The sequence below is a fragment of the Tetranychus urticae genome, chromosome 2 (assembly GCF_039701765.1).
Source record: "Tetranychus urticae isolate SD_2017Ah chromosome 2, NJAU_TeUrti_SD_1.0, whole genome shotgun sequence".
Lineage (NCBI taxonomy): Eukaryota > Metazoa > Arthropoda > Arachnida > Trombidiformes > Tetranychidae > Tetranychus > Tetranychus urticae.
In genome coordinates this window covers 27415110-27437064 of record NC_142959.1, presented here as the reverse complement: position 1 = coordinate 27437064, position 21955 = coordinate 27415110, and the positions used below count along the sequence as shown (strand labels likewise).

The following is a 21955-nucleotide window of genomic DNA, read 5'->3' as shown; positions in this document are numbered from 1 at the left end:
CAATGCTTAACGAACTCGCACAATCAATTAATTGACGCTCAATTTCAACTTGTTTTAATTGTTAATCGATAATTCACTTTCTACAATTTACTAAAGCTTACAGCTATTGGGAAGTGAACATAGAAAAATTTAGCTTCGAAATAAGCTTTTGCTCTAAGCTTTTATAGTTGAATAATCCAATCGATTCCAATCATTTATGGAAAAATTTTCATTTTTGTTAATTTTTCGAAATCTATTGTTCGTGCAAAATGATTCAACTTGAAATGCTGTCGACTGTTGATTAGTGTTTAACTCTTGATTGTTACTCACTTATTGCATGGGTTGTTAACCATGGCCGCTGCAATGTTTTGGTCCATAAAAAATAGGAGTGAAAGTGAAAACCCAAGTCCCATGGCAGCGAAGGCAGCAGATAATGGAAGCTCCTCAATGTGAGCTCTTCCAATTTCAAAAGTATTGCTGTATCTAAATGTTTCAACTAATTCCAATTGAATGGAGAAAAAAAATTGAGCAAAAAAATGAAAGAAAAAAAATGTTAATCAATTTGCAATCAACAACTAAATGATATTTTTCAACATTTATCAACATAAATGAATTATTTTTCAAATCAATTCAATTCCCTGTTCAGTCAATCCGTGTAAATGTTGTAAAATCATTAATCGTTGCTCTCAACATCATTTAGAGTTGATCATAAATGAAAATTAACAGCAATCATCAATTATGAATATATTGTAACAGGGAGGGTGAAATGGATAAATTGAATCGAAATGTTCTTCGAAACGAAAATTGTTCCAAAAATCATCATTTCTCTTTACTTTTGACCCTTTTTCAAGATAATATTTTACTTTTTTCTTCTTCTTCTTCTTCATCGCTATTCTCAATGATAACAATTTTTTCTCTTAAATTATTTTTCATTCCCAAGTTGTTCTTGTTCCCATTCAAGTGAAGAGATTTTCATGAACAAGTAAAAAGTGAGAAGAAAAATAAGCTGAGCTGGCGTGTAATCATCTTCAGAATTTCCTGTTCATTCATCTTTGTCTTCAATCAGATTTTTCATCTTCTTGTCTTTTCTCTTGTTCAATAGTGAAGAGTTGAAGAGGCATGAAAAAGGCCAACCAAAGAACGTATTAAATTGAATGAGCAACACTGATAATCATTTAATGAACAAACACGGACATTGATTGAAGGAATCAAAAATCATTGGATTAACTGAGATTTCAGTTTAAATTGTAATCAAAAGAAAACTTGAAAAAAGTAAAAGTTTCCTAAAAATTGAAGTGATTTGAAAACAGTTGAGACAAGATCCAAAAACAATTGTCCAACCATGATTCAACTTACCTGGAATGTCTTTAAATACATAAGAGCCAACAAAGCTGAGAAAAATAACAGCACAAGGAAGGGCATAATCAGCTAACAGTTCTCGTTTACTTGCTTGTAAATATGGCCTGAAAAAGAACGGAAAAAAGAGTTAAAAAGATTCGAAAGTCGAAGGATTCCAATAATTTATTTGGAGTTAAAACGCTCTTAAAAAGGTTCACAAGATTCCATTGATCTTTAGTCAGTTGGAGTTGAAGCGATCACAAAAATGACGAGAAAAGATTCGAATCGAACTTTAAGTTTTGGACTTTTTATAAGAATAATTTTGTCTCGATTTTCATTTGAATTGAATATCTTAACAGTTTGATTTGAAACCTGATTTGATAGCATTTTCACTTTTGAAGGTTTTAAGTTTGGAAAATGTTTCCATGAAAAAGAGTAAAATATTATTATGACAATGTTGATGATGTAATGGAATGAAGCATGAAATTGAGAATTAAAATTGAGTAAACTTGTTAACTGATTGATTGATACCTTTATTCAGTGTACCTTGATGGTTCTTGATTGCTTATGAACAAGTTGAACATGAAATGAAAAGAGGTTTTTCTTCATGGTTTGTTACCCATTCATTAATCTGCAATCATTTTTGGATTGTTCATCTGTTATTATCAACTCATTTTTGTCTATCACTGGAAGAGGAGGAGAATCAATGATGATCCCAATGATTATCATGAGCATCATGTAACATTGTAATGGTTAACTATTAATTAATTGTTGTCATATATAAATGAACCAGTGAAGCGAGGAAAGGCCAAAAAGAGGAGAGAAAAAAAGTGAAGAAACGAAAGAAAAAAGTTGATGTTTAATCTCAATTAATGTGATTATAAAGCAACAAGCTCATGATTACTAATTGTTAAATTGTTATTAACTGCAATTAATGTTTCACTCAATACAATTAAACCCTTCTTCATCTTGTGATCATCTTTACTCACAATTTATTGATTGTTCAAATTGTTCATTGATATTCATTTTACTCTTTTCAGTAACAATTTCATCTGTTCAACCAACCAATCTAATTGAAAGCAAATGTAAAAGATCAAACTAAAGCCTGGAATCAGACTGGATTCTTGTAAACAATAAAAACATTTACAGTTGACTTGGATTTGTTGAATTAAAGTATGAATGAAAATTAATTATCATTCATAACATTAAAAGCCATTAAGTTATTCATTTGCAAGTCTATTTAGTCATGACATTCAGTCACAAGCCAAAAACAAAAGGTTAAACAATACGTTGCAATTATTTAATCAAATCGGAAAAAAATAAACATCATTAACTTTAAATTAACAGCTAACAATTAAACAATCTAAAAGTGAAGAACCAACAATTATTGTTCGGATGATTATTAACATCGCTTTGGTTCATTAATTGTTAAACAAAACTTTAAACCTAAAGATCATAATTAATCAGTCAATTGGTCAATCAGATTGAAGCATCTAACGATTTGCAAAACTCAATGAAAGTATTATATTCATCGGAATCGTCCCATAGTTTAATAGAAAAGTAAATTTCCGAGAAAATGCTGAATATTGTTCAGCTTTCGAAAGCTTCTCGTCTCAAAAGCTTGGAAATGACAACAAAAATGTTGAAAAGATTCGCCTTTCCAGTGATGAAAGAGATGAAATTAGGATTTGATTAAAGGTTAAACTTACGTTTTATTAAAGTTATACAATGAAACAGCAACCCAAACAGTTCCCAGCATTAAAAGTAAGAAAAGTAAAGTAGCATCTCTGCGGCATTCACCATCACTAATATCAATGGTTTCGCTTGTCTCATTTGTAAAATTGTTTGTCAACAGCGATATAAAATCTTGCTTAGGTTCCAAACATTTTGGCGAATAGTAATTTTTATTGAAATCTGTAAAAAAGTACAAATGAAATGAAATTAAACAACTCAATATACACCCAAACAGTCGATGAAATCCCTCAAAATGGTATTCATTTCCCATTATTCAATTATCATTCACAACCGAACCCACATCAACCAAAGCCAGAACAAGATTGGCACCTAAAAGCTTCAACTCTAGACTCACAAGCAAGTCAGACTGATGACCCTCAACAACATCAAAAGTCCAACCTAATCCTTCAACTCAGTCGGTTAACCCAAACACAAGCAACTGGGTTCATTGCAAGTGAACACATAAGTTGAACTGTTTATTAAATAACATGAAAAGTAAAGGTTAAACAAATTAAAGCTAATAATGTTAAACATTTATGGGGAAAATAATAAATTTTAATGCCATTAAAGATGATAATGATAATAAGATGAAATGAATCAAATCTATTAACAATATCAGTGTAACACTGATTATGTTGTCATGATTTTTTGTTGTGTTTTTTGTTCAAGTGAAATATATCGTCTAATAGCATCCACACATCCCAGCACTGTTGATAATAAATATAATGATAATGATAGTTGACTGTAGTACAATAATAATGGAACCTTTTGTTTCATCATCATCATCATTACATTTTTTCACCATTTATTTATCAAATTGTTTGTTACCCTTTTAGCTTTTGGCTCATTTTTTTCAGATAAAATTCATTCTTCATTCATCCTTTTCCATGTTAAGCCATCATCATCATTATCATCATCATCATCTTTATATTTGCACCTCAATGTTACCAAGGATTTGGCCACTTGAAACCTTCAACGTTTTTCAAGCGCCTTTCATCATCATCATCAAGTGTACATTTGAAGAGTCGAAAGCTAAAATGGTGAAAGAAAACGATTCCTTGAATAACTTAAGCCTCAATTCAAATGAAACATCAAGCCAGAATAAAATCAATATTAAATTCGTTGCTTGTGACTTTTGAGTGCTTAACGTGTTAACTCAATAAGTCGACTTGATGATCATTATGGTTATAAGTACAAGTTGAGAAAAAAAAAGTTATTCAACTTTATTCTGTTATAATATTTACCAATGGTTGGTTGCTTTTTTGATATTTCATTTGACACCCAAGCAACATTCAGCTTAGAGGCACTTCATCATGATCATGATGATCTTGATAGAATAGCAAAATCAATCCCAGTCAATGGAATGATGAAATTGTTGGAAGGAGAAAAAGTTTTTTCAGTAAAATTGAATTCCATCAAAATTCAATCAAACATTAACATCAATATTAAATGATCATCATTGGTAATTATGTTGATATTAAAGGCAACAATAATAATACAATTGATAACAAGTTTCAATATCAGCCCAAGGGTAAAGAGTTTACAATTTGTGGTTTAAAGTGCATTTGGTGAGAAGAAAATGTTTGAATATTTTCTTCTTCCAAGAATAATTTTCTCTTTTCTTTTTTATCAGATTTGTTCCAATTTTTTTCACTGCTTCACTTGGAATATCTTATGATGGTGAAATGTGAGTTTCATGAGTTTCACCTAATCTGAAAGTCTACAGATTTGGTTGAGAGGAAAAGTGAGATGAAAAAGTCTAAAGAAAAGGATTTCGTGTTTGGAGAAGAGGAAAAGCTCAGGAATAGCAAAATAAGTTGAAATGATGATCAACATAAGGTCGTGAAAAGAATCAACTCTTGAGTAAACTTTTCTTATTCACCTTAAGTCATGAAACTGAGGTATCATTGAGTGGTGGAAAATGTTGCCCTGAATTTTAAGAAACTTGAAGGGGACAGTTTATTAGATGTTGAGATGGAAAGCATTTCATGATGATTTTGCAGGCAACTGTGAATCAAAATAGAATCAACTTTGACCTTAACCTTTTCTTTGAACATTCGCATTTGAGTAGATTTCATTATGCAAGAGTCAATATTTTGCTATTCTGCAAGTATTATGTTTGATAAATGAATTGGTGAATCAACACTGAGTGTCGGAATGGACCATTTCATCTTTTGAGTGCTTAAAGCCTTTAAGATCGTGAAGATATAAGTCTCAGACCAGCAACATTCGATAGCAATGGTCAAGTTTCGTTTGGTTGTAATTAGCCGTAGAAAATCTTTTGGCAGCGTGCAGCAGCAAATTGACAATCAAATGTCAGACCGAATAGCAAGAACTAATATCTAAAATTGAATGATAGCTGACCCATGGAATTGATTCTCAATCAAAGATGCACTCAAAGTGGAAATGGTTCACTTCGACACTCAGCATAAACACTTGTGAGTTGATGCATTCAGTTGACTTTAAGTATATTTGTTATGTTTGTTCAAATATTGAGTTTCGTTTCAAACTAAAAGCCATTTATGTTTTTATTTTGGGCTATCGGATTGAATTAAAATGATTGATTGAAAAGTTGTACGATCAAACTGGAAGAAGCGCGTAGATGGGCGATGGAAATGACTTTGACAGGTATTGCGAGCAATTGCTTAGTTCATCTAAAGCACCATTTTCGATCGGTTACAAACAATCAGCCATAGAAATTTATGTGCTGTTTAGCCATTAAATTTAGTAAAATAGATTTTCTCAGTTAGTACTTAAAGACGAATATCTGATGAGTTTGACACTAATATTAAGGTTATCCAATTCAATGTGCATCTTTTTGCTTTTATAGCCAGACATTGATCCCAATAAAAACCGAAGTAAGAAGCACTGAAGTTGATTGCGAGTTAATTTAAAACAAAGTTTGCTCTCAATTGTAAGTTGCAATTGAGTTGAGTCCGAGAAACGATGTAAAATGAGTTATGGAATGAGATTGTAACATCTATTCAACCTCAAAATCTGTTGATAAATAATGGTTTTGCTAAACTTTGCTAATTGCTTTGATCAAACAGCAATTAAGAGCAATTGAATGGAGCAAATTGAAGTTTGATACAATGTTTAAGTTGAGTTTTGTATTATGAAAAGCAATAATTTATGATTCTTGGTTTGTCATGAATTCAATTCCTTTTTAAGTGTTTCACTTTCTTGCATTTATAAATGTAATTTGACCAAAAATTGTAACTTCATGAGTGGGTGAAAGAGTTGATGTGGGTTAACCAATTTGAGATAATTTCATCAACTTATTGGTTTAATTTGGTTGAATTATTGAAATGGACAGTTGATGTTACTCAATTAGATGAATGAGTATTTACTTACTTTTATAAACATCACGGAATGCATCGACTACAAAGGCAATGCTGATAAAGAGAGCAAATATCTCTTCGGTTGATCTTGTACACCATTTCATTAGCCTGCTCACATCAAAAACAGCATAAAATACAAGGAAAAAGGTATTCCAAAGACCAACACAGGCGTACATAGCGTGAAAATTTAGTCCAAAACCTTCACAAATACCGTATATCACTTTAATGTACAAGCATAGAGGAGCTGTGGTCATTATTATAACCAAAGGTTGACCTCCAAAAAAGCCAAAGGACAATCCTCCCACTGTTTGACCAATTATAGCTTTACGGATATCACCTAAAGGAACCAAAAGAATTATTAAACAACGATTCCTAACTTTTCCTTTCACACTAAATATTTACCAATTTTTCCATTTGTGTTATTGTCGTTCAAAACTCCGAACGCAATTGTAGGCAAAAGGCAGGCAAAATAGAGGAAAAAAATTGTTGATATTGTTTTATGGATTGTCTGATGTCCAACAACACCTGCGAAAACAATGCAAAAGATTAATCAGTAATCGTTCCGAGAAAACAAAGTCAAGTAAAAACTTAAAATGAGATCGTTTCAGAATCCGTTTAAAAGCAAAATAACAACCTTTTGGTTTTCAACTAAAAATGCATTTGTTTTCATTCGATTGCAATTTGATTTGCCCAAAGTTGTACTTTGATTTCTTTAAACTGTTTTAACTCTTGAGGTAAACACAGAACTAATTGGCAACGAATTCGAAGCGATTTAAGGCTGAAATGATGAGTAAACTTACCATCAATATAATCACTAATATAATGGGAAAGTCTTCTCCTTAAATCTTCACAAAGTCCTTGAGCAATTCGACATTTAGGTTCATCAAAGTCAAGATCATTTTGATGGTTACCTAACGATCTAACGGGATTACTTTGTTCCGAGGCAAGGTCTTGGGCATGTTTAAGAAGAAGGCTTTTAAATTCACCTTCTGATTGTACCTCTAAAAGACGCTGACGAAAATCCATGTCAGCGAATATGGTGGCAAAGGTTCGACCCGTTTCCAGTGCATTTTTGGTTCCCTTTTCCTTGCTTGGCGTTAAAACAAGTATAAAGAAACGAACCTCGTGAGAGTTTCGTCCCATATTGGCAGGATGTTTTAATCGAGCAATGGCTACATGGCGTTTATGCAGTGAAGGCATTGAGCACATTGCACAAAGCCATGATTGATCATAATCAAAGCCACCACCTTCACTGATATAAGTCCCTTGAATGGTTCGTGCTAACAGGTTAACCGATTCGTGGGTAAAAAGGGCCACTTTTGCTTCCTTTAACGTTGCTACTGGCTCTTTACAGTCCAACACCTGAAACAAGAAGCGACACAAAAGAATGAATAAAAATATAAAGAAATGCAATTGAAGCTACATTTAATGTTGAACGTTTGATTGATCTTTGTATTCATTCAATCAAGATATTATTCAAATAGTGATAGATTTTCAGTGAAAAAGTGAAATCTGAAACTTGTTTTCTAATGAAATTCGATAACCATGATCAATATTACTGTAGAAAAGATTTGACAATCGTAAAGTTATATTTTGAAAGCTCTTTCTATTGAAACAATACTTAAATAACGCATAGCAAAATGAAATGTTCATTAGAAACAACTCGACTTAAGTCAGCTAAAGGATAACCATTGGTTGTGCGATAGATTCGTTAGCAACTTCAGCCGAATGCAAAAGTAGCAGAACAAAGAGTTTTAGTTCAGGAAAACTCTCAACATTCGCTTTTATCTGGTCTAGTTTGAGCATTTGAAGTTAGCTAACTTCAAATTTCACCGATTTATCCATCTTTACTCAAAGTTTAAAGCATTTATTTACAAACAACTCTAATGAGTAAAATTAGCGAGAAAAATATGACTTGATGAAGTTGTTTCAAGTAAATCATGTTCTAACTCAATATGATTTGTGTTTTTGAAAGGTTTCAATTACAATAGAAGCAAGAAAACTTGACCTGCAGCAACAAGAAGTGAAATAAAACAAATGCTAATCCAAATCAGTCTCGATTGAAAGTGTCTTTTAACCGATTCCATGAGCAAAGTTGATGCAGATGGAGACTGCATTTAAGTGACATTCAATCGACTAGATGAGACACTCCTAATCACTTTCAGTTACACTTCTGTTCTCTGACCAAACCTGTGTTTAAAGGCTACAATTACCGGTGAAGTTTCAACAATAATGCAAATAATTGGTGAAGATTTGAAGTTTAATCAAGTTGAATGATTAAACCTTTTAGCTTGAGCAAAAGGCTGACTTTGAGTGGAAGCAAAAGGCATTTACTTTTTGCTAAGACAAAAGCTGAATGCAATGTTGAGTGAAACTGAGTGACTTGTTAAAGTTATATTAAAAGGATAGCAATATGAAATAATGATGATAAAGATAATGATAAATATAAAAGTCAATAGTATATAAGCCGTGAATTTGGAGCAAAATATCTTATTATAAGTGAAGTGAAAAGGGAGGATAAATGTGAAGATGATGAGAAGTGGGAATGGAGGCAGAGAAGGAAAGGTAAAAAGAAAGTGATTCACTGTTTGTGTGTTTGTTACAATAAATTAGCTTAATTTTGTTTTCTATTTGTTCTACATCCAAAGTGTATTCCTTGATCATCAAAAATACAGAATTATCAGTTTTCCCTGTTTCCCGTTTCAAGTAAAAATGAAACTGAAAATAAATAAAAGTGCCATTTGCTGTTTAACTAACAATGTGTATACAATTGATCAAATTAAGAGGACAAAATATCTACTTAAACTGAGCTTAATTTTTCCAGATATCATCATTGACCTTTACCAAGAAGAACAAGAAAAACTGAAATGACGATAAAAGCATTGGGAGTAACAACTGGGAGTTAAGACTAAACTCCAAGAACGGGAATGAAACTCTTCAAGATTCGATAAACAGATTGTTCCAAAGTTCAGTGAAAATTCATGTTCTGTTGAAACAGTTAATGTTGAACAGAATAAAGATGAAAGATGAAAAAAAGGAGTAAAAATGTAAACTGAAACAGAACCATTTAACCTTGTTATTGAATGTTACTCCAAGTTATTCAATATGACAACATTAATCTTGATTTATATTAATAATGATAATAGTGATGAGAATGATGATTATAATGATTATGATAAACAAGAGAAATGGTTACAACTGAATCTTGAATTGATTGGATTGTTTAATAATCATGTTGGAACAAGTTGATTATCGATTGAAATTTAAATGATGAACATGAATTAAAGTGTCCTTCAATTGATTGCTCAATTAGTTGGAACTTTTATCGATTATCATTTTAATAAATGGAATAATTGGTTGGAAGAGAATCGAGTTTTCCACATTTGAAACTTGTTCTCTGACCGATTCTATGTTCATTTCATGGTAAACAATGTTATCATCGAGTTTCATTTGTACATCATTAATCATCCAAATTCAAAATATTATCAGCAAATATCATGTCAAGCAAAATGGACAACTTTTTTGTCCACTTTTTTTCGCCACGAAAAGCTGGACATGAGAAAAGGCAAAATCAAGACAAATAGCTAAAGGAAAATGCAATGATTAATGAAATTTTCAAATTGAATTTTTGACCCAAAATTTGGATGATTAGATCGATATTGATCGGAAATGTTTGAAAAGAGAATTTGCTTTTTTTCGTTCGTTTTTTTTTCGTCAACCTTTCAACGAAATCTTTTAACAGATAAATTTAAATGAATTGTTGAAAGTTTAATAAATGTTCAATCTTGTTTAATGTATCATTACAATGGAAACTGTAAATCAATGTAATTGTGTCATAATTAGAAGCATTAAGAGGGAAAAAGGAGAAGAAGAAGAATTTTCGTCATCAATGAGAATGAATGAAAACGGAAACCGGAAAACGGAACAACATTCAGAATGAGAAAGTAAAATGTGTAAGAAGTGAAAGATGATAAGTCAGACTGAATCTAATAACATTGTTCATTGTGATATCGTGTCATGATACAAGGATTGTGTAATTATTGACCCTAAAGGTATTGAAAGTTCAGTGAATTGAACATCAACTTCATCCAACTCTCAAGGGTATATTCAAGGGCAATTATTTTCTTTGACCAAATGGCACAGTTTTTGGAAAATATTTCTTTCTTTAGCGAATTCAATGTTTCCAAAATTTCATGTTTTCCTTTTTATCTGTTCAACTTTTTCGAACTCTTTTTTACCATTTCGTTTGTCGAAAGCAATTTGTATTATTGATGCATTTCTTCATTTGTTTATTCATTATCGTTATTATTCCCTAACATTGAGATAATGTTGATCCAATGTCAAAGTTTCATGTTGTTCCAAGTTGAGTTTTCGTCAACCTTTGAATTTGCTTTCTGTTTACTTGGTTTTTGCCTTTTCATTGTCACAATTGTGTTGAGATTCAAATTACTTTACTTTTTTTTGTCATTCAATGTTTTCATTTTTATGTCGAATCAAGTTCAATTGGAATTGATTTCTCGAGTTTCCCTTTTCGTCTATTCGTCAACAAACCATGAAATGTTTCTTTTGTTTTAAATGATAAACTGAATAAAATTTACTTTACCCATTAATCATTATTCATGGAGAATTGGTTCAACTTTTCATGTTTATCATGATAATGTTTTTGCGTTTAAAAGAGATTCAAGTCAATCATTAGCAATTACAAATGCTTAGTTCGTAAAGTATTTTTTTCTCGTTTGATTAATTTCCACAAATTTTTCACTCCATTCATTGATGATGGAAGAAAATGCCTTCAACGAGTAAACTTGACCATGATTGATTATTGAACTTTCAAAAGGCTGAGTGTCTTAACTTCAACACTCAATTTTCAAATCTTTTACAGCAAAGTATTTAAATATAGAGTTAACAGGTTTTCGTTGCAATTAATGTTTACATTAAAAACGATCCAGTCTTTTGCTTCTCTTCAAATGCCAAGTCAAATGTTTAACATCTTTGCTCATCTCAAGACTCAAAGTGTTTTAAATTTGCTGCTTTTGGTGTTTCAATGCTGAGTTGATCGGCAACTTTTGGATCAACTTTTAGAAGTGAAAAACTCTTGAAATGAACTTATCATTTCTCTTGGATAGCAAGTTGAACACAATGAATATTTTGTCCAACTTGAAACAATGTTTTGGTCAATCCAAAAGGTTACTTATCTTGAGTTACGCGAAGTGAACAAAATGGAGAAAATTTCAATTAATGTTTCACTTCAAGTTATTATCATGCATTATCTGGTTCATCCTGACTGTTGCTAATGATAATGGGCAACTGGCCTTAATGGTTTAAATTATCAGGGAAAAGTTTCATTATATTCTGGACACATAATCAGAACAAGATTTAATGTTTTACCGAAAAGTTAATAAAACAGAAATAATGATAATTTTGTTTCAAGACAATCATGAAAAGGTTGGAAGAAACAACTGAACGAGACAAAATGAAAGAAACGAGAAAAGCCAAAGAATAGGTAAAAGAAAAGGAAAAGTGAAGAAGAAAATTGTTTACCGAATAAAGTTTCATGGTTTTACCAATTAGAGATTTAATATAATAATTGATATAAACAAGGTTGAGATATTGTTGATGGAACAAAATAAGCCGACAAGATTGAGTTACCTAATAGCCAATGGTCAAGAAATTGTTAACAGGTCAACGAGGAACAAGATTGATTGGTTGACTGTTGGACAACATTTAAGGTAGAAAAGTTTTCCTTTTTTTCCTCATTTCTCTTTACATTAAAGTTTGTCAAATTGAACCTCAAATTGACAGTAAAAGATGGTAAAGAAGATGAACATTCAGAAAAGGTTTCATGATGAAAATGAGATGAACATTTGACAGGTTTAGAAGAGAGAAAAGGTGAAAACGAAGAAAAAAGAAGCAAAATTTTGTTTCTTTTTCTCGCCATTTCAATCTTCTTATTTTCAATGTTTCGTCTGTTCCGTCTGCAAGTCAATGAATTTTTGTTTTGTTTCTTACCTTTGAAAAAGGGATTTTGTATTTTGCCTTTTCAGGGGAAAATGAAATTGAAATAAAATGGTGAAAAGATTGAAACTTGGGTGAGAAAGGTGAACAAGATTGGAAACAATGAGAGTCGAAGATGAGGCCAAGAATATGATGAAAGAGAAACACTTTATTTTACATTTCAAATTCATCACAAAATTGAAACTAAACTTTTTCTCGTTCCTTTCAAAGTGAACAAAATAATGTTTTTTTTGTTGCTTTCCTTTGGCATAAGCTAATTTTGCTAACCAAATTCAAGTGACATTTCAACTAAAAGTTTAAAGATAAACTTGTGATTACTTTGCAACCTTTACCTGGCAAAAAAGGTCAGCATTTTGTGCACAAATTAGCCAACATGTAAACTCAACAATTTTCAAGTTTATGTAAATATCAATAAAAACGAATCATTTGGAAGGATAACTTTTCAAGTTTCTGTATCAATATTCTTACATTAAACTCATTTTTAAACATTCAAGTTGCTGTTCATGCCCTTTAACTACGAAATTGAAATTTTGATTTGAGTAAATTGAAAGAAACTCACTTATCTTCGATAAAAGTTTTTTCGATTGAATATAAAGATTGATGAAATAAATTGAAGCGTTCAGTAAATGACGATGTGATTTCATGATTTTTGTCTTGATTCTTGCAACTATCGACAAGGGCCGAGTACCAAGTCTGAAACTGTACCGTTATTGGAATCTCACGGTAAAGAGGATTTTGTTCAGTTCTATGGCAAGTTAAGGTCTTGAGTTGAGCTTCAGTTCGCTTCAATTAATAATGATAAGAAAACTCTTAAGAATGATTGATTACACTTCCAATCACTGAGCAACCTGTTCATTCTACTTGCTTGTTCATAATCAAGTCGTCGTTTCTTGGACATGCCAACTAGTCTAAAGAAGCTGTAGAGAAGTAAACATATCTTTCGTTTAGACATTTTCGTTCATCAAATGACACCTAAAAGAATCTCCATGAAAATTGACTTTTTACATCGTAATTAACAAGACCAACAAGAAATGATGAGATGGAAAATTGTCTAAATTAAATTTCTTTCTTATAACTTTTGACCAATTTTAAAAAATGAACTTCAATTTTAGTACAAAATGAGCGAAACATATCATCGTCAACCTGATCTACTTCGTCGACTAATAAATAAGTGACAATGAATACAAGATGTTTTGAGCGAACTTTCCATTCGAACTGTTTCAAAGTCTAACCCTCAAAACCCTCGTAATCAAACCTTTTGGAACAATCTTTAAGCCAAAGTTTACAAAGATGGATTCATTGGCAAAAATTACGAGCAATCAATCGATCGAAAAAATCGCAGAATAAAAAAATGCCAAAATCTCATTTTAAGGTCTAATGAAAGATGTTGAACAAAAGGTTAAGTCTTCATCTGATCTCGGATTAAACCATATCAAAGAATCACTTTAATCCTAAGCTGCTTATTGATCTCAAGATGCATTGAAAAATGTTAGTAAACCACAGGTTGGGTTAGTCAATTAAATGATCAAATGAGGCTAAGATGGATTTGTTCAGAAAATAGTTTTAATTATGAAAACATGCGGCATGAAAGGTACAAGTTGAGTTAAACTTGCAATGAATTATTCATTGAATGCAAAGTCAACTGGGAAAAGGTTCAACTGTGAACATCTTTTAACACGAAGCAACCCTTGAATGTAACTCAATCCAAAGCTGAAGACAAGCCTCATCCAAGTGACAGTCCTTTCCATTGAACTGCATGTTATCGTACAATTAATTAATTGCAAGTGATAATTTTGCGTTTCAATTTATTGATCATCAAGTTTATTACTTGACCATGATCATTATTTTCGTCCAGTCAATTGTCATTATATTTTTAATGGAACAAAAGATTTCTCATCTTTTCTCCTTATTTTCTTCTTCTTCGTCTTCTTCTTCCTTAACCATCTTGTTCAATGTGCTTATCCTGTTATCTCAATAATCGTTAAGATGTTGACGATCAACTTCAATATTATCATGATGATGGCGATGATGAAGTAAACTTTCTTCATCTCCAACCTTCTTTGTCCAATAAGGTTCATCTTTAAATTGACCAACTAATCACATTTTTTTCGCCTTCTTCTGCTTCTCTCCATTTAGCCAGTTGTTTGGTCAGTTTCTATTCACTTGCACTGCAAAATGAATTCTCAATTCATCTAATATGATGATGATAATGATAATGACGATCACATTAAATTGAATGAGTTGGAAGAAGAAGAAGCAAGAAAAAGTCGAAAAAAAATCCAAGTTGATATCCTTTTCATTCTGGCCTTTGGGTTGTTACTTGCTTCTAATCATTTGATTATAATCATTGATTCAAACGACATTTTTGCTGTCCATTTCATCATCATGATCACCATTATACTTGAGCTATTATGATATATTAACTCATCAGTCATGACATTTTCCAGATGACAATTCAACTCATAATCAAGGTGTTCACATGCCATTAAACCTGACCAATCAATAGTTGATTACAAGACATTTCAGAGGGATAAGCATAAAGTATGAAAAGGAGCAAAATTAAATGGTCAAGAAGAAGAAAAAGAAAAAGTTTGTTTATTCGAAACCTTTTGGATGAATATTGAAATAATGATTGAATGAAGGAAAAAAGGCAAAGAAAAAGATAAATCAAGTTGCATCCACATCAAGATGATAATGATGAGAATCAAAGTTAACGATTGAGAATAAAAATGACAGAAAACACACAAAAATGCAACTTGCAAGGTTAATTTTTTGTTCCTTACATCAAATCATGTTCAATTTACCGGTTAATCAATGGTTTAGATACAATTTTCATTCATTCATCCACATCTTTATCTTGTTCATCATCATCATGGATTCAAGCATTTACAACGAACAAGAAAAGAAGGCAAAAAAAAGAGACGAAAATCAATGAACATGATGACAATTTATTCTTTATAAACTCAATAATATGGGAAAGAGGAAAGAAAAGAAAGAGAAGAAAAATGATGATTTCGATGATGATGATGATGAATAAAAGAGACAAGAAAGGGTTCACATAAAAATGGTCAAATCGTTCATCATTGCCATGAAGAATGAGTAAAGTCTGATTCCATGGAAAAAATAAGGTTCTTCCATTTTCATCATTTGCCTCATTCCCATCATCGACTGATTTATATTTTACCATCTTTGCCTCTTTCATCATCATCATCATCTTTACCATTCTCATGAATCAAAGAGTGATTCATGAGAAAAACTCATTTTCCAACAATCAAACGCTTTTCATTCTCATCTCATTATTTGTCTTATCCTTTTGCTCCTCATCTTCATTTAATCTTTTCCTCTCTTCTCAACATTATCGCTTATTGCTTTCATCATTATTCAATTCTTAACCCTTTTCTGTTCAACACTTTTCCATGTTAACAAACATTTTTCCAATTCAAAATTGAAATGAGATTCTCACTTTAATTATCAATAAACAAATGAAGAGCTTTTTTCGTTGCTCGAACAAAACATTGAAAGTTTATTGAATTGTTCATCATTATTCGATTGGTGCTAACTTGGTGAATATTTTTCTTCACCAATTCACTGAGTTTTCATTCTCATCATTATCACCATTCTTCTCCTCCTCTTTCGGTTTTCACCCACTCAAATGGAAGAAGAAGAAATGGAGAAAAAAAAGTTTACTTTTCCATCAATTCCATGAAATTGGGAGTAAAAACGGTTCCTTTTTTTCCTGTTTACTTTTTGCATTTTTCAACTTTTATTCTGAATCATTTAAACTCTTTCAACACTTAACTTGACTTTTCTTTTGTTTTATCAGATTTAAATAAAACAAAAGCAAAGTTTATTCAATGCAAATGAATTAACAATCACTTTCAACTTTGGAAACATTTCATTCAGTGTTTAACATTATCATTGGATTCACATTGAATCGACTTGGAAATGCCTTTCAAACTGTTTGCTAAACTTTGGTTACAAATTTTGTTTCATTTTTTGGCATTTCTTTTGCTTCTTCTCTGTGGACTGTGAATGGCGAAGAAAAAAATGGCTTAACTGTTCGATTTGAAAATGTGATAACACTTTGAATTTTTGTTCATGTTCAGATGAGAAGGTTAAATGGGAATGGAAACACAAGTTATTATATTCTTACTCCATTTATATCAAATATAACGATGATATTTTCAATCTTTTTCATTGTAATAATATAATTTAACGTCAATGGAGGAAACAAAAAGATGACGAAGAAAAGGAGAAAACAAAATGAAAAGTAAAGGGAAGAAAATGTTTTTCATGAGAAAATAACAAAGATGATATTCCAATTCTGTCCATATTATAAAATGTTTCAACTGTTATTTAACCAGTTTTTTTATTTCCATTTTCAAGGAGTTTTCTTGTTTCCTTTTTTTCTCTCTCTCCTTCTTCCATGAACCAAGCAAGTGAAAACAATAGGAAATTTGGTGCATTTTTGTTTCTCTTCATTTTAAATGTTACAATAACATGGGAAAAAGATTGATAAGATTAAGAATTGAACAAGATAATGAAAGTTTATCAATTCAAATGACAACTACACCTTACAAATAAAAGGTTCAACAATGAAAGATGTAAAGCAACATCTAATGCATTATGAATAAATATTTATATTAATAACAATGAAAATGTTAATCATTTTCATAGCAATATCAAGATGGAAATGTCCGCCTCTGCTAAAGAGTTAACGGTAATTCAAAGTTCCAACTGATTATTGGGTTATTTTGCATTATTGTAACAACAAATGTTGAACCTTTTAAGCAACTTCACTTGTATGATACATTTGATGGCTAAAGTTGACAAACTGATAACCAGTTAGGAGGCAAGTTTATTCAACCAGCCATTAGACTTGATTTACTCCAAGTTTTTAAGTAAAGATATTTTATTGCAATGATTTATATTTTTCCTGTACGTGCTCATAACTCACGAACAGCTCTGACTTGAATCATAGGCTTTCGATAATTCAACAGCTTTTCAAGATTATTCAAGATCTCTCGGTTAACTGGCCTTTAACTGATATTTAAAGGTCATTTTCTGAAAACACCAGCTTCGCATGCAGACCGATAATTTAAATGACCTTCAAATGCTCTCTAGCGGTCAAGGGTGAAATTCCCGCGAACTGGCACTAAGCCCAATTGACGAAGCACCATTTATATTCATTTTTCAAGTTACCACATTGGAGTCGAAATTTCAACTCCTCTCAATAATCCTTTAGTTAAAACAAAGAGTTTGTTTTGCCCTTCGGACCATTGTTAAGAATAAGAAATGCATTTGTCAAGACAGGGAAATAGACAGAATAAAGAATGAGGAGAATAATTTGGACCATTTCTCTTTCTCAATTCAGACACTTAATTTTTGGATATTACATATTTTTTACCATTGTTTATCGTCCTCTGCAAGCCCAAAAAATGAGCAAATCGTACAAGCAAGTTATCCTTTTCCTTGTTAGTCATTTGATTTTGCATTTTATTCCAGCAACTAATAGAGTCAAATAGACTCATGAAAATCTATTCTCTTGCATATTCATTATTCATTATCTCATATCAAACGAGGTAATGTGTAGCTCATTTGAAATTAAGAGTAAGATAGAATTATATTCACCCTAATTGACAAGTAGATTGAATTACAGATTCAATCAAATTGAAATCAAATTCTGATTAAATTCCTCATCATCACTGATTTGACATCAACATTGATCAACACTCATCTGATTGAAATCATAACTTTCTGTTAATCGTGTGATGTTCGAGTTTTAACATTAATCAGTTGAAATCACATTTTCAAGTCAAACTTAACCATCTTTTGAACAGTAACCACTATTGACTGAATAAACATCACAACATGATAGATGAATCCATCTCATCCACCTTCTACCAGCTCTACTCTGAATAAACGATCATTTTTTCTGTAAATTGCGACAATTTGATGGGCAAGTGAAGGATGTTGAGTTGGTTTACTAAACATTTCATTATAAAATGTTTTACAGCAAAAATACGGCAACATTATGCTTCGAGTAAATAAAGCGTATTTGAGTGTTGAATTTTTAAAACATTTGAAAGAAAAGGCTGAAGACAAAAAGTTTTGAAATAAATGATGAAATGCTTCTTTACCAGATAATGTTTTGAATGTGAATAAATTTATGTTTCTCTCTGTTCTCGTCATTTCAGAATCAACGATCAATTTAAATATTACATTGTTCTTTATGTTGATAGTAATATCATCATGTTCAGATTTTGGTTCCGCTCTTTTACTCTGGTTTGTTTGGGTTCATGTATTAATAAGAAGTTACTGACGAGTGAAAAGTTTTTTGCCTAATAAATGAGTAAAGAGAAGATGAAAGAGAAGAGGATGAAATAAAAGAGACTGAAATATATGAATTAAGCCATGAAACTGTTCATGTTTTGATAATACAATAACATTGAAAAGTAACATTCTTCTTTATTCTTTCATTCATCTTATTCAGTTCAGTCTGTCGGAAAAAAAAGTAGAGCCGACTGAGTGTTGTTGTCAACATCTTTCTTCCTCTTCTCTCTTCATCCCTTTATCTTCCCAATCTTTCCAAATGTGAACAGAAAATAGAGAAAGAAATGAAAGAAAGAAAACAGAATTATCCTTCCCATGAAATGCTTGCAACTCCCAGTTTCAATCGATTACTCGAGGTCAATATATTAAAAGTTGGATTCTTTCTTTTCTTTTCAACATTTCATCTTTTCACATTTTCCTATCATTCACACTCGAGACTCTCAACATTTTTTATTTATCTTTACATAGGCAAAGGGCAATCGTTATCCTCGTTAATCTTATCCGATTTCAAACAGTTCACTTGTTTTTAGTTGACATTTTACTTTATTCACTTGACCTTTTCCCACTGGTTTCAACATTTTTTAACTTGACCATTACAGCGACAACTGTTTGGCGAATGCATATCAAGAGATTAACTTTTCAACCATTTTTATTTTGTGTTTTTTCATGTTTTGCGACACAAAATGTGAAAGCTTATCACATTTTTATTGTACATTATTGATAGAGCTTTTTATATCCAAATGAATAAAATATTGAAATATTTTCAGTTGTTATTTCAATATCATGCATCAATGATATGCTCTATTCAGGCCATTTAATTGATGTTTAAGAGCATCATTTGGATCAATATGAAAAGAAGAAAAATGAATCACTTTCATTTTACTTTTACTTAAATACATTTTTGCGTTTTCTATTTTCACTTTCATCTATTCAATAAAATCATCATTACACTGACTAAACATCTTATTAACACATCATGGCATCATGCTATTGTAATCTACGTGAATATACATTTATTAGATAATATTGTTGCCAACAATAATGAATGTATTAATGCACATTAAAGGTTGAAAGCGACTTTTAGTTTGATGTATTTTTTCACGAAAAAAAGGAAATCTTTCAAGTTTCACAAATCACTTTGAATCTTTTACAGCTTGCATCTTGACTCTGAAAGTCCGATCTAAAATTTTGAGCCATTTTTCGAAAAAATTATCTGAAAATAGTTGAAATTTTCAAAATTCAATACTCAACAAAATTGATTGTCAAACTTAAATCAAAGAACTGATAGATTCTCATCGTCAATTTAGTCAATGTTTTCCAGCTTTCGATTTCTGAGAAATAATTGTGAATCATGTTTTCTGTTTACTGCGTTGATCGTCAAACGCAGGAAATATTGCATAATAAACTACGCGCGCTTCATTGCGCAGGAGTCCAGTCAGCTGTTTCTCAACGATTTGTAATCAAAGGCAGAGTTGACACTCTTTACATGGAATCATTGAGTATGATTAACAGTGAAGTCAGCATTTCTTTAAAGGAAAAGCAAAGAAACAGTAATAGATCAGACAATCACTCGCAAAAAGCGGAGCGTTTTTGACGTAGTGAATCGATCGTATTTATTTATCGTAATATCTCGGCAAGTGCACTTGATAGCAACTATCGAGCAATTCTCTGTCTAAACACTATGAATGTAACCACCAGGAAAGAGGAATGAAAGTTCAAGCTAGCATCCGTAGGCACAAGCAAGAAACCTAGCATCACCATCTAACCCTACAATCAGTGAACCCCATAGGTTTGACTGAAATCCAACTACGAGCTTTATAACCACAACATCTTTAATTTACGCTATAGAAGCTGAAATCTCCACGGCTGCTGGCACCAGACTTGCGCTCCAATAGATCCTCGTTAAAGGATTTAAATTGTACTCATTCCAATTACGATTTATCAAATGCTGTTTTTTGATGAAGAAATTTCGATTCTGACCTTCAAATGACCTATGAGCATGAAAATTTGATAGATTCAAGTTTTGTCCTTAAAAAACATAAACAAAGTTTGCTCAGAGTTCATTGCTCTGTCATTCATCTGAAAACTTGTTTACAAGAAATCAAAAAGTGAATTTCGAAAATAGCTATCCTGAGTAAATATCTTCACCGGTAATGAGCAGTGGTATTTTCACTATTTCTGTCACCAATACTATCCACAAATACCGAGGTAACAGTCAAGATTGATCTTTTAACTTCCATGTTACATCTCTGTTGTACCTGAACAAATTCAGTCTAGAGTCAAGCTCAATAGATTTTTCCCTTTCTATTCAGGTTGATCAATCTTCCTCTTTTGACTGTTAATCGAGTCAAGGTTACTGTGAATCTAAAGAGATTGGATTGTTTTTGTTGAACATTTCGCCAAACAATCGTAGAAAAAAATCTGCTGTTCGGCAACATTTTAAATCTAAATGAGATGAAACGGAAAAATTTATACAATGAATGTAACAACATGAATAGCTACAGCAAAGCGCTTTTAATAAACCTAATATTGTCAAGGTAATTTGTAGTAATTTTTTATTTTCCCTTTTCATTTTTATCTTTCATGATAAAATTGGCTTCCCTGTGTTCAGTGAACGTTGAAAACGATGAATTTACAAGTTACAAAGCAAGTTAGTATCTGATAAAGATGAATAAAATTGATTGGAAAGAGAGAGAGGAAAAGAATGATAAATAAGATGAGAAATACTTGAAAGAAGATATCGACGAAGAGCAAAGGAAAAAGTGAAAAAAAATAATAGTCGAGTCTAAACTTTTTCCTATTCCAAAATTGATGCAATTTGATTTAGATTTTGCCTTTCATTTGTTGGTATAAATTTCATGGTACAATTCATATATTCTTATGAGATACTCTCAATTTCCAATTTGAATTGGCTTATTCAACTTCTTGATAAGAGAGAAAATTCATAACATTTATACAACTAAATATCAAATTTCCTCTCCCATGATAAAGAATAAAAGATGAAGATGGAAAATGATTGAGAATAATAAAAGGGTAAATAAGAAGAAGAAAGAAGAAGAGAAAAAAGTTGATAAGTAAAAATCAAAATCAAAGTCAATCCATTCTGATAATTACATCACTCAGCCTTTCACCTTTTAATATTTGTCTAATCAAATCAATGTATTGAGTTTGCTTTATTCAAATGGACAACTTCAAGTCTGAGGGTCAGTCAAGGT

At 31.4% G+C, this 21955-nt stretch overlaps 1 protein-coding gene across 2 annotated transcripts in view; it reads right to left on the bottom strand.

The window, feature by feature from the left end:
- LOC107360592 (solute carrier family 4 member 11) overlaps positions 1-21955 on the bottom strand; it is an 80901-nt gene that overhangs the window by 6778 nt on the left and 52168 nt on the right. For both annotated transcript variants that reach the window (XM_025160409.2, XM_015927283.3), the window contains 6 exons: positions 7193-7754; positions 6795-6917; positions 6406-6729; positions 3027-3231; positions 1336-1442; positions 310-475 (listed from right to left, as the gene is read on the bottom strand). In XM_025160409.2, coding sequence (XP_025016177.1) covers positions 310-475; positions 1336-1442; positions 3027-3231; positions 6406-6729; positions 6795-6917; positions 7193-7754 — 1487 coding nt within the window. The remainder of the gene's footprint in view (positions 1-309; positions 476-1335; positions 1443-3026; positions 3232-6405; positions 6730-6794; positions 6918-7192; positions 7755-21955) is intronic.